General features: G+C 44.0%; 1 protein-coding gene across 1 annotated transcript in view; it reads left to right on the plus strand.

The window, feature by feature from the left end:
- LOC147660748 (dynein axonemal heavy chain 1-like) overlaps positions 1–27,628 on the plus strand; it is a 154,108-nt gene that overhangs the window by 46,757 nt on the left and 79,723 nt on the right. Inside the window, exon 5 of the mRNA XM_086951484.1 lies at positions 16,327–16,523. Within this exon, the coding sequence (XP_086807610.1) occupies positions 16,327–16,523 (197 nt within the window). The remainder of the gene's footprint in view (positions 1–16,326; positions 16,524–27,628) is intronic.

Here is a 27,628-nt window from a genome sequence, read left to right on the forward strand (position 1 = left end):
TTAATATTCTTCCTCAATCTAACTGCTGCAGTGAGGAAGCTGTCTATATGGAAGGTCTCCCACACATTAAAGAGCAGCTGTAAATAGAGAAGAGCTGGCTTAATTTGCAAAAAGCCTTTATCTTTTAAAATAGCGAGAATAAAACGCTTCCGTAAGTGCAAAAAATGCTCACAAAAGAAAATAAAGTGCATAGTATCCTGGTTAGAAAAATCGTCACAGGAACAAACCCCCAGGTCCTCCACCCTTTTCCAACCCAGGGGATCAGCGAGGAGTAAATGGAGCTGATTCAACCTGAATCTGACCAAGACAAAACGATGGTTAAGATTTGTGACAGTGTTCAGGTATGGTTCAATTGCACAAGATGTTATTACCAATTTGTGAGCTCTTACTGTTGGTTTTACCAACTCACTTTCTTCTCTGTCCAGCCATTAACAAGTATGAATCCTTCACCCATTTCAAGTACACTTTTACCAATTTATCAGGCGAGTTAAATAACTCTGGTCGACCCAGTTTCCTTGTCAGCCTGTGGACATAACTCAACCAGGATATACGGTTCGCTTGGTCAAGGGCCAAACAGTCTCTTAATACTTCACGATTGAAATCTAATTCAGGGTTTAACCATGTAGAAATCCACTTCAGGAGAGGAGCCATAGCAATTAAATCCTCCAAAAAAACAGCTCCAGACTCCTGGTGGACAATATAGCCAGACGTAGATTGCTGGACAGATAGAAGGTTCTTAAAAAACTTGTTCTCTACAACTTGAATTTCCTTTGTATTCCTTAAACCCCAAATGTCTGCACCATACATTGCGAGGGAAATGCATTTCGCTCCATATATTTTTAGAAAGGCTTGCATTGGTCTGGCCCCTAGTCTACGCGCAAAGCCCAAAACAGCCGATGTAGATCTGGCTAGAATGTTTCTTTTGGCATGTATTTGCGCGTCCATGTACCTTGATTGTCGAAAATAATTCCCAGATAGGGAAAGGTAGAGACGCTGGTAAGCACATTGCCCTCGCAGTGAAAAGTTTTAACCCTTTTCGGTTTGCGACCAGTTATCATGACAGGGGATTTAGTCAAATTGACGCTAAGGTCTAAGGATTTCATAAAGAGGGCAAAGGAATTCAAAAGAAGTTGTAACCCTACCGCCGTTCGTGCTAGTAGGGTGGGATCATCCGCATAAAGGAGTGCCGGAATCAGGTGCTCTCCTGCACGTGGGATGTCTTTACAGACTTCACCTAGGACTTGGTTCAGGTTGTTAATATAAAGGGTGAAGAGTAAGGGGGCCAGGATGCACCCCTGCCTAACACCATTTACAATATGTATTCTCCCGGTGCAATTACCCCTATGGTCATATCTCATGGTGTCAGTTAAATCCCTATGCAGATCGGCTAGGAAGTGCACAATGTTTCTGTCTACGCCTAATTTCAGGAGCATAACCCAAAGTTTGGGCCAGTTCACTCGTTCAAAGGCCGAGGAAAGGTCCATAAATGCCAGATAAAGTGTACCCTTCTTGGCAACTGTATACTTCCTGATTAAAAGGTTTAAATTGAGGCATTGATCAACTGTGCCCCTGCCTTTCCTGAAACCATATTGTAGGTCTGATAGAATTTTAGTTTCTGAAAGCCAACCCGTGAGTTTACTAAGTACCACCCTACCTGGTCCCGGGGCGTTATTGCCCATCATTTGGGTTATGGCTTCTGCTACATCTAATTCTGTAAAATTCATGGTATAAGCCTCAATCTCGAAAATGGTACCAGTGCAGCCTTGGGTATCCTCATCATCATACACTGATTTAAAATGATTGTACCAGGCCTGTTCCTGGATGCTACAATCAAGGGGATTATAAATGCAGTCTTGAAAAAAGGGTTTGTTGACAACTTCCCAAAATTTGTCACTGTATTTAATGACATCAATAGATAATAGCTCATTCCAAGCCTCATATCTAATTTCCTTTTTCCGGTTTGTTAGAGTCATTTCATAGCTATTCCTTAATACTGCTGTAGCGGATTTGTCTGATGGATTTCTTTTTAGGGCTGTCAGCAGCTTGCAGTGGGCTGCTGAGCACATTCGATCAAACCCTCTCTCCCCATTTTTTGACTGCACCTTACATTGCCGCATAAGATCAGAGGCTATCTGGGTACAAATTTTAGTATAGGCCTTAAGGACATCAACATCCCCTGAGCTCTCATTTGAACAAGTGAGCATCTCACAACCAAACTTGACCAATAAATTTGCCTGGAAGTCCTGTGGCACAACCAGGCACCATTTAATTCTTTGTGCCTGATCTGCAGGCCGTATATCTAGAGAACCAGCAGTTCTATTAGTTTTCTCGGGTTTCTTGAGTCCATCTACTAAGGTCAAAATGACCGGATTATGGTCACTGAACGAGGACCAGGTGGCAGTGTAGCCACTAACCCTGGTGGTTAACGTTGCACTGACAAAAATATAATCAATAGTTGATCGCATGCCCTTACCTTTAAAAGTTGGAACAACTATGCCATCATTACATTTGTTGGGATAAATTAGACCATTGTCTGCCATTAGTTTCTCCTGAAAAACTCCCTGCATTGAGTGTTCAAAGTGTGTCTCTATTTGATCTACTGGGCCAAGGCTATCCCACACCTGACAGTTTTGATAGCAGCAATGTACATTAAAATCACCTAAAACAATAACCGAATAAGAAGTGTTTTGTTTCTCCCTATATATTTCTAGAAAATGTACAGACTAACCAGATGTTCATTTGTAAAAGCCCTATCAAAAGAGTTATAAAAGTTAACAATAAGAAGGGTTCGAGCATTAGGGTGAGGCTAATCTGGACAGCCAAACAATTCGGAGAGCCTGTTTCCAGTTTAATGTGGGAGCTTGCAATTTTCAGAGAAATCACGGTCAATAACCCACCCTTTGCCCTCCCCATTACAGAGGCTATCGCTGGTAACGAATAAACTAAATGCATTGTTATGGTTGTTATATACAAGTGCATAAATGTTTTATTACCTAGAGACTTACATGTGTTTTGACGGATGCATCCCCCTTCAAAAATGTAAGCAGTTCAGCATCCTTGGGCATGATAACACTGCTTTGCTTATTTATCAGAAGATGACACTGAGGTTGGGGATACCTCATTGATACCGGATCATCGAATAACATTAGGTCTACCAGTTGGGCCACTCCTATATCTTCTAGCTTTTTTCACGTATGTCACGAAAGGGGGCAAACTTTTTAGACTTGAGCTATGTGGTCATGTATAAGTACAGTAAGTTTTTCGTCAGCGTAAATTTGCCAAATATTTGCCCATCAGACATGGATTGGAGGAGTGAGCTCTTGTTTCCAAAACTAGGCCAGTGTAATCTAGCCTCCAAATGCAGATGCTTAAGGAGTTTACCAAATTGAGTACTGATGGGAATGTGGAGTCCTCCCTCCTTCCCCAGGGCCCCCAATATTAGTATGATAGGGTCTAAAGGAAATCGACTCCTGTGATTGCCCCTATATTTGTAATTATCTGGTGACAATAGTCTTGGATTATTGGAAAGGCCCTCCACATAGGGATCATATTTCCTGGTTCCCCACATCTTTTCCAGCCCATAGATGACCCATACATGCCTGGTACCACCTATGCTCAGAAGATCTAGAGGAACTCAGTTGGAGATCAAGCCTTGACAGGGGAGTGTTATTGATGGAGAGCAACTTGAGAAAATGACCATGTTTTGCAAAGATTGCTGCAAATTCTGAGAAATGTCATATTTAGCATGATCACCCAGCCAGTCAGGGTGAGGGAAGTCTGACACCAAGCAATGTGCAGCTTAGATTTTACAGCTGTCAAGAAGTCATATCTGTAACCTAATGACCGGTACTCTGACCCAGCATTTTGCTTTCAGTTGTTGTGCAAATTTCTTAAATGCAATGCACCTGTTCATCACCTGTGCCACTCTGTACCCATGGAAAATCCATAGATGTTTGGTATTCCCACTCTCAGGAAGCCCAAAGGAACAAACCTTAGCAGTGTGTTTTCCTGTTCAAGGTAGAGTGTAAGGAATAACCATGTTTTTTTAAAAATATTGATATAGAGCTGACAAATGCCTTGTCCAGAGTGTTCTGCCAGCTTGCCAGTCAAGGCAATGAAAGAGAGGTCTTTATCGTACCAGAAGATTCCTTGCTCCATATGGAATTAGAAAATATATAGTGTTTACACTCTCTATTTAGTTCAATTTCTGTTGTCACCATTCTCACAGCCACAATTTTGCAGTCTGCTCTATTACTTTATTGTATAGACTATATTCCGTAGGAAAAAACCCACAAATGTTTGGTATTGCCAGACTGCAGACATTCACAGCAACATTTCCTTGGTTAGAGTTCCAGAATTTATGTTTGTCCATTTGAGAAATGCATTAACATTTTGAGAAAATCTGTTTAAAAAATTGAACTATCCACACATTTGTCATCATATCTTTAGGCTGCATTCAAATTTGATGTGAAGTTTGCACCTATGCATGGCTCTGAATGTGCCAAAACAACATATAGCTTCTATTGGTGCCCAAAGAGGTACTTGACATACTAGCAATAATTATTTAAAAAACCTCTGGCATACCGCTGCAAAAGCAGCCTGGCAGTGTAAGGGTTAAAGGCATGTCACTGATTATAAAAAGGGATTCAAAATTAATATTCAGGATTAGAGCCGGGTTACAAGTTTGGCAGACAGGATTACTCTGTCACAAACGTGACGATTTCCCGCCTACCAAATTACAATTCCATCATATCCTATGGAACTTGTAATATGGCGGACCGGATACCCATCACGTTTGTGTCAAAGTATACCATCTGCCAAACTTGTAATCAGGCCCTTAGTCTTGAGGTTGTTGTAACTGTTGATGCGGAAGGGTGCTACATGCTTAGTCACATCAGAAGGTCCTGGAGATTAGTCAGGCTTCTTCTCTCCTAGATTTGCACAGAAGTTACATATATTTAGGGCATGGGAGCATCTAGAGGTGGAATTATTGTATATTATGAAGTGTGCGTATAGGATACACTCACAAGTCCCTCACAGAATTGGTCTTTCTTCCCTGATTCCCATTGGTGTTTCAAATTTCCCCCTGAAATTTTACATGGCCTTGCAACTCCTTCAAGCAGGCAAAATGTCTGGTTGAAAGGAACCGGCTTTTCATACAATGTGGCGGGTAGCTCCTTTTACCGGCCTTACCAGTATTAGGAGGCCAGTAGACTGACTGTGCCCTGTTTGTCTACAAACATTTGTAACCAGCAACTGAAATGCTGTTTAGACCTAAAGTCTTTGTCAGTAGACTGTGTAGAGCTGGAACCTCCTAACTTAAAACTGTGAGCAATGCAGCAGCGGAAAATGATCCGAAATACGGAATTGCATTTGCCGAAATCATTGCTTCTGCTACGAAAAATTGACTGCATATACGAATAAGACCTGTGAAAGAATTCTGGAAGTGTTGTTTTGTAATTCAGTGCACATTACATCTACTGCACGTTTGCTCAATATAAAGGGTGGCACTTGAGGAAAACACTGAGGGCCTGATTCACAAAGGTCCTTCGCACTCATGGCGAAGACCCTGCAATGGTGGTGTAGGGGATGGTGGGACGCCCTCGTGGTATGATCTCCGAAATGAGAAGCTGCAATGTGGAGGTCCTGCCATGAGTGTGGGTCCCCGGCCACAACTGGTTGGCCTCCACTACTAGTGCGAAGGCCCTTTGTGATTTGGTCCCAAGAGTGTGAACAGACTGGTAGTTGTGGTTGAAGAAGCTTGTATTGGCGGCAAAGCACAATTAAGCATGGGCGAATTTTGCGAATCTGGTGTTCGCGAATTTGCGTATTTGCGAACTCGCAATCTGCAAAATCCGCTAATTTTCGCGAATTCGCTGATTTTTTTTTGTGTGTTCGCAAGAGTTTTTGCCAGTTCGCGAGGGTTTGGTACCAGTTCGCAATTGCGAACTTACTTCTCGGCTCGCAACGGTCGCGACTATGTTGTTTCTACGTCTGGTTCATCATCACAGGTTCCCAGCACCCTCTGTTTAACCACTGCCACCCTCTGTTTCACCCATGCCACCCTCTGGTACATCAATGCCACACTCTGGTTCATCATCACTGTAGATTATGAGGGGGAAAAGCAAGCACACCTGCCCTGCTTCAACTGACATGAATTAATTTGGGGTTGGTTTACTAATGTGTCACTGTTTTAAAATTCCAGTCTGGCACCTGCTTCCTTATCAGTAATTTGCTTTCTGTTGCAGTACAACTTTTTTTTTCCAGGACCTTTGTGGCCTACTTGTAGCTATTCTATGAGCCTGCTGTGAGGTCAGAGCAGGGTCATACAATTGTTGCAACTAGCAACTGAACTCTGGAGGGGCCCCAGTCAGGAAGCACTACAGGGAATGGTTACTATTACTAAGGATGAGTTTGAACTTTTGCACCTGCTGAGTGCTTTCATTTTTGAAAATTCGTTTTTCTGCCAGCAGCAACTGTAATGCCCCAAACAAACATAGGCAACTGAACTCTGGAGGGGGCCCTCAGGAAGTACTACAGGGAATGGTTACTAATGATGAGTGAACTTTTGCACCAAACAAACTTACTTATGAAAGTTGATTTCTAATCCAAAAGTGATCCAAAGAGAGTCAAAAGGCCTCAAATCCCAAAAAGTGCAGGCAAATGTCAACCTGAGGAGTTATTCTGATAAAAATCATCATTTTCAGAAGGTCTATGCTGCTTGCTAGTGGATTTCTTGTGCAGAATTGCAAATTTTGTAATTTCGCGAGCGCAAGATTGTTGCTGCCCGCTGCACCTACATGTTCGCAATTGCGAACTCTCGCGATGCGTCGCCAAACTCCCGCGATGCGTCGCCAAACTCCTGCGGGATCCCGCAGCAAGATCCAAAATGGCGCAGCACTCGCAAAAATATCGAGAAAAACAACTTGGCAAACGCTGAATGACGGTAAGTGAACGCAGCACGCCGCAAAATTGTATCACCAAGAAAAAAAATCTGCCCGTGCGAATTTGCGGATTTTGCGGGAAATTCGTGAATCTCGCAGATCGCGAATTTACCGAAAATCCGCAAAATTCGCGAGCGGAGCGGATTTTCCGCCCATGCTTAAGCACAATTCTGTGTAATGTTATAGGAAAAAGTGAAAGGTGCTCCATTTTAACAGCCCCAATAACCAGTGGGTGAAACAGCTAGTTTGAGGTTGTCTGTTTTCATCCCTAACCAACTGCTGGATTGCTAGTTTTTTTAACAGTGTGAGAAAAGCTACATGAGGTCACATTGAGAACATCAGTAGATCTTGTACTAGTAGAGGAATACTGGCAAATCTCACTTTATACGGAAAGCCACGATAAATGGCAAATGTGTTTGCTTGACTGATTCTGCCTGTTAAGCAGAGACCTTCAGTAGCACTACTAGCAAATTGTTAGCCAAGAAAGCACTGGACACACTAAAACCGAAGCCCATTTGACAGGACTCTGGCTGTTTTTGCCCACCTTCTGTTAATTTCGGCAAAGCCTTTCCATTGTATGAACTAGTGAAGTTAGACGGAGGGTAACTGTTAGTAGCAAACTAGCAAAGCAAACAGCAGTGTGCAGGCCGGCCGGGCAGGCTGATCTAAAATATTCGCTGAGCCGCCCGCCCACCACGAGGAGGACTGTGAGCCATTGTGTCACTAAATGCAGTTGACTGTTCCCATGTTTAAATAAATCTTGTTTGCATCTCCAGCTCTGCTGTTTTTAAAATAAGCACCTTGACTTAGTCTAATTGTAGCACAACCTAAAAATTGCTTTCCTAAATGATAGTATGTCAGAATATCGAGGTACAAAATATCAATCTGCAACAATATTGACTGCTAAATATCAACTACCACCATATCTGTCTACCTTCATGATATGTATTTTGGCCAAATTTGCACACTCCAAAATTACAGAAATGGCAAAACAATTCAGGCCCTTTATATCCAGAGCACATCAAAAATTCAAATGTGACAGAAGTCACACATATGATATTCACAAGTGCAACTGACAAGTTATACAAAAGTATTAACATTTTGAGGCTATGATTACATTGACTGTTATCTACTCTATAATATATTTTTAATCTAATGCAAGTCTGTGAAAAACGTTTTAAACAACACACTTTCATACCATTAAAACAATGACAAAACTCATACCATGTTGCCACACAAGGGGGCAAGGATCACAGACTATAAACCAAGGGTCAAAGATGCAATCCGTAACAGTACCAGTGCACTTTGAGGCTGCTTGAAATCTGAGTGTGGTCAATTCCATCCACTCTAAGACTTCACCCCCTTTTCACACAGCCATCTCCCACCATCCCAGTTCTAATTTCTTCTCTCTGGGAGTGGGTGATAACTGCCCCATGGAGAATTTAGAGTCTGCTGTTATTGGCAAATTTCAGTTGTATTTTAATTCCAGTTAAGTCTTTTGCATGTCTCCTTCCACCACTGGCCTGGCTCTTTTGTATACTGACTGTATCCAGGATCTCTTACCACCCAAAATCATAGTGGTAAATAACAACTGAATGTTACACTACTGCTTCCTTAGCCATAGAATTTGAACCACAGAGCTTCTGCTGTCTTGCTTCAGAACATGCTGCAGCATGCTACCCGGTGTCACTGGTTGTGAGACCAGTGCTGTCTGGTGTCAGCCTGACAGTGCAACCATGCGGCAGTGTATACGAACATTCACACTTCACTCTTTAACTCAGAAGATAACTTCTGTGACTATGAACTAGAAATTTAGAAAACTGTTAAAATGAGGTTTAAGCACAGTAAGGTGGTGGCCAGGAGAGTTGTTCTGGAGAATAACTGGATGGAATCAGCAGCAGAGCCCCTGTCAATGAAGTGTGTTACATGACGTCAGAAGTGACAACTCAGATAGCATAATGAGTTAAACAGGTATGAGAAAAACTATGCTGAAAGTTCAAGGTGTTGAACTTTTCAAATGGGGGGATGGCTGGTGACGGATGTGTCTAAGGGCACTAATGCATCATGATGAAAAGAGGGGGTGCTACAAATATGCGATATTTAAGCGAATGGCAATCTCTTGAAAATGTGAAAGAACACCTTAAGGGACCTACTCAGTTTGCTAGGATATTAAAGACAGCCAAAGCCCTTTGGAAATGTCTCTATAGGACTCCTCAAAAATGTGAGTTAATTTGACACAGGGACCTGTACCACTTAAGGAAATGGATGCAGTGTTACTAGAAATGTTTAACAGGTGCAACTATCAAAACCATGTTCTTATATTTGCCCTGTTATGGTTGAGTTGTTAGAAGGTGCTGGAGCAAGGAGACAGAGGTTATTACAGGAACAGCAACCAGAAATAAAAATGAAACAATAACTACTGAGCATAACTTCAAAGGAAATAAAGAAAAGTAGGTCTAGATATTTCTAAGCCTAGCACAGGTACTATGAAAGCACTTCCATGGTGTGAACTTAGCGAGCGGAACCGCCTGGTCAGTTAGTGTAGAGCTATTGTTGTGTAGCTCCTACCAATCCCTAGGATCTGCACATTGTTTGGACAACATAAACCAAGGGCTTGGTATCTAGACTGATTCTGGTCACCCCTAAAGGATATGTTGGCCTAGAGACCAGCTGGGGAACATCCTTTACAACGCAACTTTTACCACGCAGTGCCTTTACGACGCAACTATTACAACGCAAACCATTACAACGCATTGCGCTGGGGGGCGCTCTAGGATAGGGAATAGATTTAATTTACTATCCAACACCTTCCCTAGTGTCCACGGGGACTGGAGTTGGAATAGTAAATTAAACTATTCACTATCCAGCACGCCAAAGCACCATGCGTTGTAAAGGTTTGCGTTGTAATACTTACGTTGTAAAAGCATGCGTGGTAAAAGCATGTGTTGTAATGTCATACATCCGACCAGCTAGCTCACAGTGCCTCGGTAAGCCCCCCTAACCTATCAAGGAGTGAATGGTTATGGCAACCACTGAACATGACAACCCTGACCCTCAAGAATTGTGGAAACAGTACAGAACCTTTCGCTCAGTCACTCCTGCTCCCTTATTCTTAAATATAGAAAATAGAGAATACACAGTGGGATGTTTTCAATCATATTTATTCAACCAACGTTATTCTTGCATTATAAACACGTGTACTGCAATGATTAGTAGATGGAAGCAGATAAATGTGATTACAAGCACCAGAGCGTAAATAGTAGATATAGCTCTACCATGGTGCTGAAACAAAGTATATATGCAGGCATATAAAACAAGGCAGAAATCTAGCATACTCCCACGATGCAAATCCTACTCTAAGTGTACCTAGAGTGTGTGTAGGTGTAAAGCCAAGAATCCCCCAAAGGTTGAACCAACCCCATTACCTGAAGGGATAGAGTGAAGACCCGGTCTTGGTCACAAACTGGACACCCCTCACGAGTTATCAGACGACTGCGTGGTGATTTCGCAGCATAGAAGGACCTTGGTGTCAGTGGAAGTGCCTCCTCTGCTAATCTATTGGGATGCTCATCTTTTATAATAGAAAGCTGTTTTGCGATGCGGGTATAGATTAGTGATGTTATGGATATGTAGATAGCCCTGTCGCCCCATGAATGAAGATAGCGATGAAATTTGTACATAGTGCGAAACAAGACCTTGTACATGATGTTCAGGGTATTGTGATAATGTTGTGCAAAACTAGATGTGTAAACAAGTTTTTTTTTCAGGGAAACTAATCCAACATTGTTGTGCATGCAGATATGTGCAAAAGGTCATGGATGAAAATGTTAGTTGTAAGGACAATGTAAGAAATAAGCTGCTTCACTACATGGGCCTAACTTGGGAATGTAACACCCACTCCTCATACTAAGGGTTGATATCTTAAAAGATACTCAAAAAGCCCTCGGACAATTTAAAGATGTTAAAAACTACTCTTAAAAGCATCTAAAAGTGGTCTTTAAGTCATTATATCATTTGAGATCCAAGCACTCAGAAAGTCAAGGTGCTTGAAAAAGCAAAAGCTGTTTTGGTTCATTTGGTTAAAAAAGAAGTTAAATTATTCCCACACGGAAAAGGCCAATTTTGTATGTGTTCCGAGTGGTAGACACAACTGTACTGTTACCCACAACCTCAGTCGTTCCCAGTGGCGCACCTCGTAGCATATTTATGGAGCAAATGTGGTTCTATCCAGTTCCCCTAGCAGACTCTGAGGGACATCGTTGTATCCCATAAGTTTTTCGCCGAGCCGTTGTTCACATCATTAGGACCTGAAGCATCCCATGGTGGCTCTAAGAATGCATTCATCATCAATGGAATATGCTGGGGACAACAATATGCATTGGCCTTAAGGGGTCCATCAGTACTTCCATGTACGGTGGTGCAGCCAATTCTGATCCGAGCCATATATCCAGGACACATTTGTAGCTACAAAGCAGACAGCGGAAGACAGGTTGCATGCAGTCAAGCCAGACCGGCCTGAATGATAAGAACCAATGCTCATTTAGTCCTTGAAGCTAAGGTGTGCCGAAACAGTGTATCATGCACTGACGGCAGCACAGCACTATCAGTGCTGTCTCCATTCCGAGTTAAACTGGGACGCCCATTGCAGGAAAAAATCAAATCAAATCAGGATTTCAGCCACAAGTAGCAGGACAAGCGGGAGCCCTCCAAAAACGATGTGTGTGAAAGATGGTATAACTCCGAAAATCATCTGAAAGGTGCTAACCAAACCAGATCCGTAACATTTAAAAAAGTGCACTATTCCTTTCGTATCAGACATGTTAAAGATACAATGGAACAGCTCCCCAAAATGCAATGGGAAGTTAGTGTGGAGTAGTGTCTGTATCTCAGACAAGGACCATGCAAACTGGAGATCAAACGTCCCTTTGGCTGAAGTTAAGGCCAAATCTTTTTGCAAGAGCATAACTTTCAGTTTGCTTAGGGAATCAAATTTTATCTTAGAAACATTTATTGAAAGTCCTAGTGCTTCTCCCTAACTGTGCGGGCAGGTGAAAATAGTACTTGTGTACAACAAGTGACTATGGAATTAACCGCCACTAACTAAGCGATGCCCGTTCCATTCTGCAGCCACCTCGATCATTCAGCATCAGATAGCTCCCATTCAAGAGCAGCCTGAACACAGGATGAATCACAGCAGCTGGGGAACCCTTCAGACAACAAAACAAGTTCGCTACTAAACATTGCACGCCCCGTGCAGAGAAATGTCCTTTCAAACCAAGGAGCCACTTAGAAAAATGTCTGTGTCCCCATTCCTGCATCTAAACCTGAACAGTAATTCCCAATACCCTCACACATATCCTTCACCTTGCGCTTCATATCTGCCTACCTGTTGGTACTGAAGACAATATTGGAATTGGAAAGTCATGACCGGTAGGAGGATGTAACCATGGATTATCCAGTCAGTAGATGGTGTCTCAGCCACGGTGAAAAGTAAATGGTCTAATTTTTCAATGTGCAACATCGTATATTTTGCATCTCAGCGTGCCATTACTATCTGTCTCTCCCTTAGATCATATGCTGAAAACAGATTTGCACTGTTAATGTTACGCCGTGGCCCGTGGCCCGAACGTAAAGTTTTTAACACCCAGATCAGTATTACTATTGACCGTAATTGTGACTGTCCATGTTGTAATATAAACATGTCTTGCTGTATTATGTCAATTGCAGAAGACACTCTGTTGCCCAGTGAATACATTCTGGATGATAAAGTGGTCATACCGTTGTCAACTACAGCCAAAGCTTTTTCTAAATTAACCCTATCAATCTAGCGTAATCTCTCAGCAGATTTCTGTTGAGAAATCTTCCACATCTTGTTGTATATTCCACACAAAAAGCGATTTTGACGTGGATTCCAGGGGCTTGATAAAAATAAAAAATCCCTGAGACCCATGTCTTCAGAAAGAAGGAGCAAGTGTTGTTTCACCTGGGAGAGTGTTGAGGTTTGTAGTCAATCTAGGCATTATATGACGTCACCACCCTGAGTGTTCTGTTTCTACTTATCGCTGATCAGGCCTAATGATCCCAAACCCTTCAGTATTACCCAGGAATCTAGATTGACACCCATTTGTGTCCACAGGCCAAACCAACCATCCCTTCCAATTGATTTCTGATGAATTGAAAGAAATATTACAGTATCCAGTGTTACGGTGGAGCCCGTCATCTGCTGGCAGATGTCACATTTGAGGACAAAGTCCTTGGTCTGCTTAGTAAGACCTGGCTACCAATAGTGCTGCTTTAGAAGTGTAACTGTAGCAGTGATCCTTGCATGAGTTGAACCCAGACCCTTGTGTGCAGCTAGTATCAATCCCAATCTGCGATCAGTGTTTGATATTACTCTATCCCCCACTACTGGAATCTGAGCATATAGAATTTTTTGTGCATCTAACTTGTAGGAATACTTGAGTGAAAAGCCTTTAGGCAGGGCTGAGCTGTTGCACGCGAAACTGACATCTATCATAGTTGTTCCGTCTATCCTTGTACTGGAACGAGTTGTTGCAGCAATGGCAGCAGTGCGTACTATTGCCTTGGCTGCTTCCTCCGTCATTGAATTCCCTTCAACGTGAACGCCAGCACATTGATGACTCAATGTATGAATAACATGAGCCAGTGGCAGGCCTTCTTTCAGCTTTGCCACTTGCAAAAAAGGGATGGATGGAATACTTGAAATAATCTCAGCCACTCTTCTTTTAAAAAAAAAAATATGTTTATTAACATTTTCAATTACAATTATTGCTGCAATACCATACGTATGCATTGTTGCATACATCATATTAACGGACAATAGCCGAACACTGAACAGCAAGAATTTGTCCACATACATTTCGGGTTTTCTTTTGCACCCTCATTCCTGCCCACCTTTATATTCAGTGTATTAGCACAGTCTATTGACACAGCAGCTAGTCGGTATCTTCTGAGAGTGATTCTTCCTGTGGGGGATTGCAAATGTTTCCTCGATACTCATTCCACTTTCCCCACACCTGTGTCCATTTTATAGGGCATCTCCTATGTATGTATACTGATTTTTCAGTTATAATTAATTCGTCCATATCTCAACACCACCTACCCACTGCTTGGGTCTGTCTGGCTCCCCATAATTGCACTATATATCTCTTCGCTAATGCCATACCTAGTGCTACCCTAGTTTGAGCTGCATGATTTAGGTCCGTCGGTTCCCAGATGTTGAGTAAACACCTTTTCGGTTCCGGCTCAACCGTTATTCCTGTTACCTGTGAAATTGTGTGCATGATTGCTTTCCAGTATATAGTTATTTCTACGCATTGCCAGATTGTATGCCAGAATAATCTCAGCCACTCTTAATTACTCACGGATTAATCCTAGCCATCTTTATTTTGCCCATGATACCACCTCAGATTAGATTTGTTCATATGCAAATCAGCCTTGGTCCTGCTACAACAGAAACAGTCCAAGTCAGGTCCTCTCCAAACAAGAACCCAAGACCGGTTTCAGCCTAGTTGGGCTTCTCCAGCCTGGTGCAGCTTGATTCCACAAGAACAATGAGCACTTTTACATTTAAGAGGAGTAGTGCAAAAGTAGGTGGGCATAAGGTGAAAAAGTAGGCAGGATTGGGAAGGGAATATTCTCCAGTCACTTGCTACTGCCCAATACAAGACTGAAGGATACATGTTCTCTAGTGATCAGGTGGCTGACGTCCAGTTTGCCTACTAAATTGGTACAGAAAGCAGGAGTCCTGACTTCAGCAAGGCCTAGCTTACCACAAATGACTGGACCCATCAGGACCCTTGGCTAGAAAAATATATGTGGTGTCTATAAGGCTGCCATGAGAACTTCTGGGCTCCATGATTGATTAGAAGATACTACCCCAGGAGTTAGAGAAAAGTGTGAGTTGGGCATTGGGAACAATGTGCTTTTGCTTAACCTGGAATATTACACACAAGGTGGGCAATAAAAACTGGGTCCTCCTACTGAGAGCTTTTTACCACACTGAAAACGGATTCTACAGGACCTCACAGTGTAGGTATTTGGCCTTGTGAAGCCCTGCCCAGCTACTATGTACAGCTTTGCCTACCTGCAGGACTTTGGGGACCAACAAAGTGACTGAGTCAGCAAATCTATCCCAATTACTAAGCAAACGCTATGGCTATGAAAACTAGCTTTGTCCTTCTTTGAGCTTTTGAAGCCAAAACAAATGGCTTTAGTGGAAGCTTGATGATGACAAAGCTGACTTTGAGAATCCATTGCTGGTTCATTCTTTGACCTTGTCCTGGAGAAACATTTTAACTTGCATTTCAGAGACGTTGATCACATGGACTTGCTTAGTTTATCTAGTTTTCAGTACGTTGTGGTCTGACTAAAATCATGATTAGATCTCGGTCATCTAAGATCTTTTGTTTGTTTTTCAAAGACACTATACTTTTTTATGCTCTTTTTGCTTTAAAATTTTTTTGTAATCATATCTGTGGTTCCCCTTATTCGGTGGTGTGTTTTTTTCTCATTATTGATTTCTCGCTTTTTCTAACTTGGCTTGGGAATTTTATTTTGTTGTGTTCTTTACTTTGAAACTGTTGGTACTGCTTCAAAGCAGCTGCCTTTCTCTAGAGAATTTCCTTCTGATCGTGCCATAGCTACCAGGCGTTGAGCAGATTTTCTCTGACACTTGTGTTGAGTCCTAACCAGGGTAGTTGATAAGACACCTCCCTTTCCCAAAGTCATAAAGTCATTTGTGGGTCACATACTTTCAGACAACCAGGTTACACTTAAAAACAGAGCAGGGGCTTTCAAGAATATCAAGATGACCAGACCTTTTGTGGCTACTGGGACGAGAACTACATACACTCAATGCCAAGACAAGCACATTGTCATACTATAGGAGCCTCCCAACCTAAAGGTCCATTCATATTTTGTATAAATGTTGGCCTCACTCACCAACATTTTTAAATGTTAGTTTGTTTTGTTTTGGCAATTGAGAATTATTTTAAAAATAAGATTCAAGGGAGGTTGGATGGAGATAGTTTAGGTTATTTTCCTGTTTGAGCTCCCCTTTCGTTCTCCTGGATGTTGATGCTTCTGCCCCACTGACCCAACAGCCATTATGGTTATTACTGTCGATGTTTGTTTGAAGAGGTCAGTGCAATTCTACTAGTCTCCTGGATAATGCGTAGAACGCATTGTGATCTATTTTTTACCTAGAGATTTTCACTGTAGTTCAACAAGTCTTCTTAGCATAGATAGAAGAGTCTCTCCATGTGTATGATGTAAGTGTTGTCTTTAAGTTCTTTCAAATTATTAATTTGCATGTATGGGTTTTGTATGTGATTTAATATTTATATCTTGTTGTCTTCAGATGGTGCGTGTGATTGAAGACTACATGGAGGATTATAACCAGATCAACACAAGTAAGATGAAGCTCGTACTCTTCATGGACGCCATTCAGCATATTTGCCGAGTCAGCCGGATCCTGCGACAGCCAATGGGAAATGCACTGCTTCTGGGAGTTGGTGGCAGTGGACGGCAGTCTCTTACTAAATTAGCCACACATATGTAAGCATTTACTGTACTATTCAAATATCTACAATAGCCAAATGTATATATGTATAAATGTCTGGCTTTAGGCAGCTATCGTTTTTAAAGTTATATTTACCACTGCTGACTTACATCCCATCACTCGGTATAATCCCCAGCTGTACACTTCCTTGCTGTCATCCTCCCAAGATTTTTTACAGCTGACTTCTACTTCCTCTCCTGCCAGCTTATCCCTTCCAATGATCTGTGATAAAGGTTTCCCCCTACCAGTTCCCGCCTCAACCTTACTACTGCACAGTCTCCTTGATTCTTTCAGGATTTTTAACAAGATTGAAATAAGCCTATGTACTTTTGTCAGTTGGTCAATGCAAGATGTTGTGTTCAAGCATATTAAAGTACTGCTGCATGGCACCAAGGGACAGGCCCTCTTGATAACAGGACATATTAACTTAGATCAGAGTCTAAGGCGAGGGTAGGATTGATAGCACTAGACAATATCTACAGAACAATGTATTGAGATTAATTTTACTGCACTTATGGGCTTATTACTTTTTTACAACTAGCAATGTTTAATTGACAGTTACTAAGGGAGGCTTGGGTGATTATATTTCCACCCAAAATACAACTAATGTTTACCAAACATAAGCATAGTTGTGGATTTATCAAACAACATTTGCCAAGTAGTTGGCAACAAGGTACATTAAACACATGTATTTATAAAATGAAGACGTATTCTAGATATCATTAACATGAATTGGATAAAGAGAATTGGGCCGATCTCCTTGAAGCTGCTAAAGGTAACGATAATTTTGAATGTTGGCGTCTTGAGGCCTTTGAGAGCCTCCATGGTTGTAGCCCTATGGGTCTTTACCTTCTGCCCCATATTTGGGAAAATCACTCCTATAATTGCGAACTTAGGGTCAGACGCTCATTTTTTTCATTATCTGATACTTTAAAAGCAATTGAAACTGTTCAAACAGAGAAAACCTTGGGCTCAGACAAAATAACAGGAGATCTACGCAATCTCCAAGGTGCTGATATCCCAGATATTTGGAGAGGGTCGGAAATTATACCCATCTTCAAGAAAGGTGATAAGAGTGTACCAATAAATTATAGACCAATTTGTTTGATTAATTCCTTATAGAAAATGTTTGCTATGCAACTGCTTGATAAGTTAACCAGGTGGATGTACGAGACACAGGTTTTATCACCTTACTAAGCAGGTTTTAGGAGCAAAATTAGTGCAATCAGTTTTAGGTTTGTCTAAGGCCCACATGCATCATCCCGGGATTTTGCGAGTTCTAAAGTGCGAAAAATAGCGATTCGCATTTTAGAATTCGCAAAACGGGATGCATGATTATTTTCGGTAAATTTATGCGATTCGGTAAAAAGCGCAATTTTTACCGAATCGCATAAATTACCGAAATACAATTTGCGAATTTGCTATTCCCATTGGTTCCTATGGGCCAAAAGGCCCATAGGAAGCAATAGGAAGGCATTAGCAAATTGCGATTTTCACTTTGAAAATCGCAAATTGTTAATGCACCCCTGAAATGTATTTTTCGCATCATGTTTCACACACACATGTCCTAAGGACATGTGTGTCCGTAACATGAATGTTGAAAAAAATGCATTTTCAGCGTTTTAAACACTTTTTGCAAATTTACCGAGTGGTTCAACCACTCGGTAAATTTGACCCCCTAATTGCGATTTCGCAATTTTAAAAGTAATCATGCATTGCTTTTAAAAAATCGCAAATTTGCGATTTCTTAAAAGCAATCGCAATTTTAGAAATCGCAAAAATTTTGCGATTTCTAAAATTGCTTGATGCATCCAAAAAAGCATTTTTGGAATCGCAAACGGCCGATTTTAAGGAATCGCACCGTTTGCGACTCCAAAAATGCTTGATGCATGTGGGCCTTAATCTTTTAGAAGTATTCTAAACTGGAGACTTTATATGTGACTTTTGTTTATTCAAGTACTGCTTCTCCCTAAGAATACACTTTTCCACACCTTCAAGTCAAAGGGCTTGCCTGAAAACATTCTCTATGTAATAATTAGGCTCCATGCAAATAATTATGCTAAAGTGAGATGGGGGAAGTGTGGAAAGTTACGTTTCCCTGTGGAAGAGAGGGATGCGTATTTGCATTAACTTTGTTTTCTCTCTGCATAAATGAAGCCATGGACTTCTTAAACAACTGCACCCATAATGCTCCAGTATTGGGGGGAAATCCCATACCCACACTTTTATCTGTGGGCAGTACCTTGCTCTTATCTCATACCCTAATGTGTCTTCAGAATTTACTTAGTATATTTACTGACTTTTGTGTTCTGTGGGGATCTAGAGTTTAATGTAGCTAAGACTAAATATATGACTTTAATAGCATGTGTAGGAAGCTGGCTCTGAATTTACTATACCGAAATGAGGTATAGTGTGCACAGAGTCCAGTGGAACCCCAAAGGCAGGCAGAGGTAAAAGTAGGTAGCACCTTACTCTCTATTTGTGGTAGTGTGGGCGAGCAGTAAGGCTTTATCAGAGGGTAGTGTTAAGCATTTGTTATACACAATCAATCAGCAAATGATTGCACAAACTCAAAGACTGAACTCAGACCAATTTGCTTTGTATAAAAATACTAGCAGTCGCCCCGCCCGGGGCAGAAGGGGGCTGGGACAGCATTTTAAGGCTCTGTGTACTCCCGCCCGCACCGACATTGCCCAGACCGCATCCCTCCCGCCTTCCGCCTCGCCGCCGCCCCCCGCCGCCCCCCGCCGCCCGCCCGACATTGCCCAGCCCGCCTCCTGCCCCGACATTGTCCAGCCCGCCTCCTGCCTCCCGCCCGCCTCGCGCCTCGATCCTCCCGCTTGTCGTCCGCCGCCCGCCTCCCACCACCCGCCTCCAGCCTGCCTTTGCCTTATCTGAGCCGCCCGCAACGGACTTCACCGCCACTCCTCGCCGCTCTTTGCCTTACCTGAGTGGCCCACTCCAGACTCCACCGCCACTCCTCGCCGCACGTCACCGCTCCTCCCCCGTATGTCGTCATCACGTCTAGGTCGCGGTCAGCGCTACGTCGCGGCCGGCGCTAGTTTTAGGGGACTACTTTGTTTTGAAATTTTTATTTTTCAATTTACGTTTTTTTTAATTTTATGTCGCCTATGTCCATCTGCACACGCTGAGGATTCCAACAATGTATTGGGTGTGTAGATTGGCGTTGTGGTTCCCGTGTTTACCATGCCAAAAGGTTTCTGTTCTCTCTTTATACTAGTAGTATAGATTATTTAGTTATATTTATTTCTTAGAACAAAGCCCAGGTAATTTGTTTATTCTTTGCAGTAACAATACAGTTTGAATTGCTGTTGTATATATACTTTGTTTTGGTTACAGTAAAATTACTGGAAATGCAATATCTTGAAATATTGTACATATACTTTGTACTGACTTTTCAGTGGTAGGTCATGTATATTACTTTGCGGATTTCTTTTCTTACAGAGTGTAGTATACCTGGATACTGTACTAGGACATTTCCTGTATAAAGATGAATAAATGTGTTTTGGTTATTTGTACACAGTTGTATAGACTTTTATAGATTTTAAAACTCCACACTTAGAACCTTTTTCACAGAGAACAGTCAATGTTATCCTATGGGAGTAATTAGAGTCATCGGTTAACAGGTAAGTACTTTCTTGTGGGAGTTTGTTCTCTGGGGTTAGACTTAGGGTTCTCCCAGGGTCGAGGATGCACTCTCAAAGCACCCTCAGCGGCACTAGGGAGGCCGGGTGCAGAGTGCTGAGGCCCAATGTTATTCAATGGGGGATAAGGAGCATCCGGTTGGTGGCTGCTCAAGAACAGGCCATCGGATTGCGGGAGCAAAGCTCCTGGACTTTAGCTCAGGGCAAATGGAGGCTCAAGTTAGCACCGTAGGAACACCCACAGCTGCACTAGTGCGGCTGGGTGCCGGGTGCTGTTTTGGCATTGGTTGCCCTGTTATTTTAAATGGGGATTCTCCAGTTTGCAAACACACTGCACGCTCGGGGACTAAGGTCTTCTGGGAGCGACCAACACTTGGAGAGGTAAGTTGGGATGCTGGGGGTGGCTGGGCACCATTGGTAGGGCCACCCAAGGCCATGGAGCGTGGGGTGCAGGGGTGTCTTTTAGGGTCGGATCTTCCTTGTTGCGGCGGTTGGGGGTACCCTCCGGATTGAGGCTGCAGGCATCGGCTGGAGGCTTGAGGCAGGTCAGGTATCACTAGATCTCGGTTCAGGAATGCCGGGAGACCTCCTCGTGGTGTTAGGCCACTCGAACTCGGGCTGTGGGCGACAGGTGCAGAGTGGTGCAGACTTGCGGATTTTGCTGTAGCTGGAGTCTGAGGGTGAAAAAAATTGGTGTTCACAGGAGACAAAGTCTTTTCTTTGGAAGGCCGGGCCGGTCCTCTGGGTTCTTGAGGTTGCTGGCTGCAGGACACACAGGAGTTCTGCTTCTGCAGATTCGAGTTAGGACAGATGGTAGGTCTGGGGCCAAGTCAGTGGGCGTCCTCCTCTTCTTCGGCACGGCTGTTCTGTCCTTTGTCTTCTTTTCTTCTTGGTCATTGCTTGTCTGAGGAGGCAAGGTTCGGGGGTGCCCCTAAATACTAGATTTAGGGGCGTTACAGGTAAGTAAAAGGTTGGGACCAATGGCTCCCTTCCTTGGGGTGGGTATACCTCCTATTATGCCACCCTCCAGTGGAGGAGGGCATATGCCTCACTCTGGTTGACTGGGTTGCCCCATCTACAAGATGGTGGGAACTGAGAGTTGTTCTTCACCACACCTCCCCCACCTGAGGGGTGGGGTTGGCAAAGGTGGACACACCTGCCTTGCTCACTCGGTTTTCCTGCCGTTTCTTAAGGCCAGAGTGGGGGTCAGAACCTATGGAGACCAGTTGCTGGAAGTAGCGAAAGTTCTGGGGAAGCTCAACAAAGGGAGCAAGACTTTGAAGCTTCCCCTTCATGGACTCTGCCCATCCTGGGGGAGGAGGCTTGGCACCTCGCCCCAGGATGTGCATTGTTTCAGGCCCCGAGAGCAGCAGGCTCTCGGCCCAGGCGTCCAGAAACATGTCTGGGTGGCAGCTGGGGAGCAGCCACTCAGCCTGGACACTAGTGTTAGGTCGTTTTTCAGGGGGCATCACTAAGATGCCCTCTGTGGGCATTTTGATACCAAACTTATCAGTTTTCAGTAAAGCCATTATAGTACTGTTCGTAATGGAAAACTCCCAGCACCATATACTCTTAATGGCATTACTGCACTTACAATGTCTAAGAATTGGCTTAGACACTGTAGGGGTACAGGGCTCATGCACCTTTACCCTCACCACTGGTATAGTGCACCCAACTTTAGAGGTGGCTGATCTATGCCAAAGGCAGATGGTTGTAGGCATGGCTCACAGGGGCATGTGCCATGTCGACTTTTCGCTTTGTTCTGCACCAAAACACGCAACCTGCAAAGGCAGTGTGTGAGTGTGAAGGTACAGGGCCTCTAAGGGTGGCACAATAAGTGCTGAAGCCCTTAGAGGCCTTTCCCGGTCACTGTGCCCTGGCTACCTGTGGTACCAGTTACCAGGGTCTGACCTGTGGCCAGAGAGTGCCAATTGGGTTTTGTCTTCAATGCAGTATTAGGGAAAGAACATCGTCTCTGGGTGCCTGATTGGCAGGAGTCCAGGGCACACTTAGTCAAAGTACATCAGCAGTTCAGCAAAGAGTGGAGGCAACCATGCAAAAAGAGAGCACTTTCTTACAGCATGCAAACCTTGCAGAGGGTTGTGAGATTGGGTGGACAACTGCTAGATAGAGTAGATCATTTTGATTATCTGGGGATTGGAATCGATAAATCACTACTGTGGAAAAAACATGTTCAGAAAAGTAAAGCACTGTTGCTCCGTAGAGTATCGCCTGTTAGAAAAATGTATAGGACATCTACTCGGACTTAAACAACTGGTCACTTCCCCCACCCACATCGCAGGTCACACACTTGACCCCATCCTCACCTCCAGCAACCATGTCTCCTTCAGCCACACCACGGATCTCCTCTGGACTGACCACAGCTGCGTTCACTTCACCTACAACAAGCCAAAACCCATCATCCACCTCCAACCAACTCTACAAAGAAACTGGAACAAAATCACCACGGATCAGATCTCCACATCGCTCCTTCTAACCTCCCCAGCCCTCTCTTCTAACGCCAACGAAGCCGCCTCCAACCTCACCCTTTGGCTATCCAACACCGCTAACACCTTAGCACCACTGAAAAAACGTCTACACAAACTTGGAAACAAGAAGGCCTCATGGTTCAACGATGATCTCAAGAAGTCCAAGAAACTGTGCCGCTCCCTTGAAAAGGCCTGGAAAAAAGACCCATCCGCCAGCAACAAAGACACCTTCAAAAGCGCCACCCGTACTCACCACCAACTAATCCGAAAAGCCAAGAAAACAGCATTCAAGGACCGACTTGACAACAACACCCACAACAGCAAGGAACTTTTCAACATCGTTAAGGAATTTTCCAACCCCTCAGCCAACTCCAACGACATCACCCCCTCTCAAACCCTCTGCGACTCCCTAGCCTCTTTTTTCCACAACAAGATTGCTGACATCCACAACAGCTTTGACAACAAATCCGGAAACCAACCCACCCTACCATCTGCTGACCATCTTCCCCCCGTAAACACCCTTAACGCCTGGAACCCAATCTCCACTGAGGACACCATCCGCCTGATGAATTCCATCCACTCAGGATCCCCCACAGACCCATGCCCTCACCACATCTTCAACAAAGCAGACTCCGTTATAGCTCCGCACCTCCGAGACGTCATCAACTGCTCCCTCAACTCCGCCACCTTCCCAGAAGACTGGAAACACGCTGAACTCACCGCCCTTCTGAAAAAACCAACAGCAGACCCCACCGAACTCAAAAACTACCGCCCCATCTCGCTTCTTCCGTTCCCGGCCAAAGTCATCGAGAAAGCCGTCAACAACCAGCTCGCCGCCTTCCTCGAAGCCAACAAATCCCTCGACCCCTCACAATCTGGCTTCCGAGCCAAACACAGCACTGAGACCGCCCTCATCGCAGCAACAGACGACATTCGAACTCTACTGGACAATGGAGACACAGTCGCCCTCATCCTCCTCGACCTTTCTGCAGCCTTCGACACAGTCTGCCACAGCACCCTTCTACAACGCCTCAGTAACATCGGAATCCAAGGAAAAGCTCTGGATTGGATCACCTCGTTCCTCACCGGAAGAACCCAAAGAGTCCGCCTCCCACCATTCAAGTCAGAGGCCACTGAAATCATCTGCGGTGTACCTCAAGGCTCCTCACTCAGTCCCACCCTCTTCAACGTATACATGAGCCCCCTCGCGGCCATCGCCCGCCAACACAACCTCAACATCATCTCTTACGCGGATGACACCCAACTGATCCTTTCTCTCACCAAGGACCCCAGCACCGCCAAAACCAACTTACACGAAGGAATGAAAGAAGTCGCCGAATGGATGAAACAAAGCCGTCTGAAACTGAACTCAGACAAAACAGAAGTCCTCATCTTAGGTACATCCCCCTCTGCATGGGACGACTCATGGTGGCCGGAAGCCCTCGGAAAAGCACCCATCCCGACAGACCACGCACGGAACCTTGGGGTCATCCTGGATTCTTCACTCTCAATGAACAAACAAGTCAGCGCCGTATCCTCCTCCTGCTTTAACATTCTTCGCATGCTCAGAAAAACATTTCGCTGGATCCCCTCCGAAACAAGAAAAACAGTCACCCACGCTCTAGTCACGAGCCGACTGGACTACGGAAACACCCTCTACGCAGGTACCACCGCTAAACTCCAGAAGAAACTACAACGAATCCAAAACGCCTCAGCCAGGCTTATATTAGACATCCCACGCAACGAACACATCTCTGGTCACCTTAAAGACCTCCACTGGCTACCCGTCAACAAGAGGATCACTTTCCGGCTGCTCACCCACGCACACAAATCACTCTACGACATCGGACCAGATTGCCTCAACTCCCGATTGTCCTTCTACACCCCCTCCCGCCAACTTCGCTCTTCCAACCAAGCCCTCGCCACTGTACCTCGCATCAACAAGACCACCATGGGAGGTAGATCCTTCTCATTCCTGGCTGCCAAAACATGGAACTCACTCCCCGCTTACCTTCGCCTCACCCAGAATCACCTAGCGTTCAGAAAGCAGCTTAAAACTTGGATATTTGACAAATAATCCTCCTTCCCTTCCTAAGCGCCTTGAAACCCTCTGGGTATGTAGTGCGCTATACAAATCTTATGACTTGACTTGACTTGACTTCTAGGTCTTTATTTCTATCTTTGGAAGTTTATAGAGCTAAGGCATAATCTGCCACCAATTTTGGTGCTGAAATATGAGGAATTACTAATATTACTGCTCTAATTTGTTGTAAGGCTTCTTTTACAAGAACCTTGTTGAACCTACCACAAAGAACTCCTTCTATCGTACTGTACTTTGGTCTTGGGCAAAAGAGAATTGGGGATTTGGCAGCTCTTAGACCGCTCCTCTTTTGGATTCACATTTGATCAACACCTGAGCTCTTTTTGTATAGGAAGGGACGTGAAGAAATTCTGTACTTCAATAAGAATCATAAGCTGCCTTGGCTTATCCATGGAAAATCTTGGATGCTAAACATGGGGCTAGAAACATTTTGCTATGACCCTTTATTAATTGCATGAGGATTGAGGTGGGCTGCAGTTGAAGCTTTCAGAGATTTTGTAGTTCACGATTGCCATTCTTCTGTGAGTTATGGTACTTTGACAGACACGCCCCTGGCCTGTAAGCTTACTCCCCGCTGTGAAAGTTTCATGGATGCTATTTGTCGTCGACAATCTAAAAAACTTGATGTCAAATTTAGATATGGGATGCTGCTAACTAACAGTTTTATATATAAGTGGGCAGGTTTAATGATTTTATTGGAATTTTTTTGACTTGTACTACTGTTCTGGAAAATGTTGATCATATTTAGTTTTTCTGCCCGGCTTATAAGTATGCTAGGAAAAAATGGATAAGACCGCTGTGTCTGAATATGAGAATTAGATATTATGTGCTCACAGTGATATGAGTGAGCACATTGATTTTAGTATAAGAACTCTTATACATTGTTTGGCTTAAAAAAAGCACTGAGGCCTCTCTTTTGAATTCTAATCTGTTTTATCATGTTTTAGTGTGTTTCTACTATGGATGTATTATCATTAATTGTATGTATATGTGTGTGTTTTATAGGGTAATTCTCAGAAATAAACATTGATTGATTAATTATTAAATAAAGTAATGTGGATTTTCCCTAAATCATTGTTTATACCAAAAGGCTTGTCTTGCCTAACAAAATTTTCGCTATTGCCGCTCACAGTGGTGTTTTCGTGCCTGGACCCTTGCTGATTGCCTGGCCGGAGGGAGCAACCACCATTACCTGAGCCTCTCCCCCGCAGCCTTCTTTACCGCTCGTGGCCCCTGCTTCGCGGGTGCCACTCGCAGTGGTGTTTTCGTGCCTTGCTGGGACCCTTGCTGATTACCTGGCCGGAGGGAGCAACCACCATCACCTGAGCCCCTCCCCCGCAGCCTTCTTTACCGCTCAGGGCCCCCGCTTCGGTCAGTGATCATCTAGTTTTACCCATTGCTAGTACTGTGAATAACAACTTAGCAACGAGTGGAACCAATGCGACTGAGGGAGGTAGAGGGACAGAAAATGTACAACTCCCACATAGTAGTAGTACCATTCTTGGTGTCCCAGTCTTAGAACATAAATGTTTAGATCTCCCTCCTGAGTCTGTTCCGTATGTGATAGTTCTCGCAGGGGTTCCAGGTCTGCAACAGGGTAAAAGGGTGGACTATGGTGACCTTAAAAACAAATGTATCCATTGGCTGAACACCAACAGGCCACTCCCCCCATACATATCTAGCGAAATTCTTTTTGCTTGACGCGTGGGCTGGGTGGGGCCTCGGGTAAAAAACATAAGGGGAGACTGTGTTGTAGTCAATTTCAGGAACAGTCGGGTGGTGGATTATATCTGCAACTGGGCCACAGTACCCCTGGAACACAAATTCAATCCCTCTACCTAACGTATTTCTCTCCTGCTTCCTTTAGCGATTCTAGAGGTGGCCAGCCTTGGGAGAATGGTGATACTTTGGGTTTTGGGGTACAGGTTGAGCAAGCTGCTCGGAAGGGAGCGAACACCTACACCTTTAGAGGCGATTTGCTCCCTCTGAGCAATAGATATGGTGTTTTAGACCAAATAGACTGACGGCCAAAGAGTTTTCTGTCCCCTTCCACCCACACTGATGCTCAGGGCCTCTTAGTAGCCAGAGAAGGCCTAGAATCAAATGTCTGCTCCATCAATCATCTAATTCTCAGGGAGGTGGGCTACCTAGGGCGGCTACTAGGTGCCTGGGTAGGGGGGATAGGGGGGTAGTGTCTGGAGTGTCTTTATCAACTATCCAGGAGGATACTAGCTGTGTTGCTTCCTTGTTGGAAGAGGGAAGGACATTTGATAGGATGTCACGGGTGAAGAGGCCAAATTCCAGTGGGAATGGGAAGTCGACCGATGCCCTGCTTGGTAGGGACGACATCCACAATATAGCACAGATGGAAATTGTGGGGAGGAAGCCCAACAAAACTATCAAAATTCTCTGCTGGAATGTTGCTGGAGTTAAGAATAAACTGTTGTCTCCAGACTGGGGATCATTCGTGGAAAATTGTGATGTATGTCTATTCCAGGAAACGTGGGCCCTGGAGGATATCCAGAGGAGAGGGTTCTCTACCTTTAGCATATCAGCAACAACGAAGTGTAGGGGTAGACCCTCGGGGGGACTAAGCATCTGGGTGGGTACCCACCTGGGTGCCAATGCAGTGCAGATTCCAACTTGCTCTTCTGACGTGCAGTGTGTCCTCCTAACACTTCCAGAAAATAGACAAACTGCCTTAATAAATATCTACTCACGGCCCTCACCGAGTGGGAAGGAGTCTGGAGTCATTGACCAGCTTAGACAGTTCCTTCTAACCCTTGACCCAGCAGTTACCCTAATAGTTGGAAGTGACTTCAACTGCCAGTTCGAGCCCCTTTCTG

This window comes from Lissotriton vulgaris, unplaced genomic scaffold, assembly GCF_964263255.1.
Source record: "Lissotriton vulgaris unplaced genomic scaffold, aLisVul1.2 SCAFFOLD_3993, whole genome shotgun sequence".
NCBI classification, from domain to species: Eukaryota; Metazoa; Chordata; class Amphibia; order Caudata; family Salamandridae; genus Lissotriton; species Lissotriton vulgaris.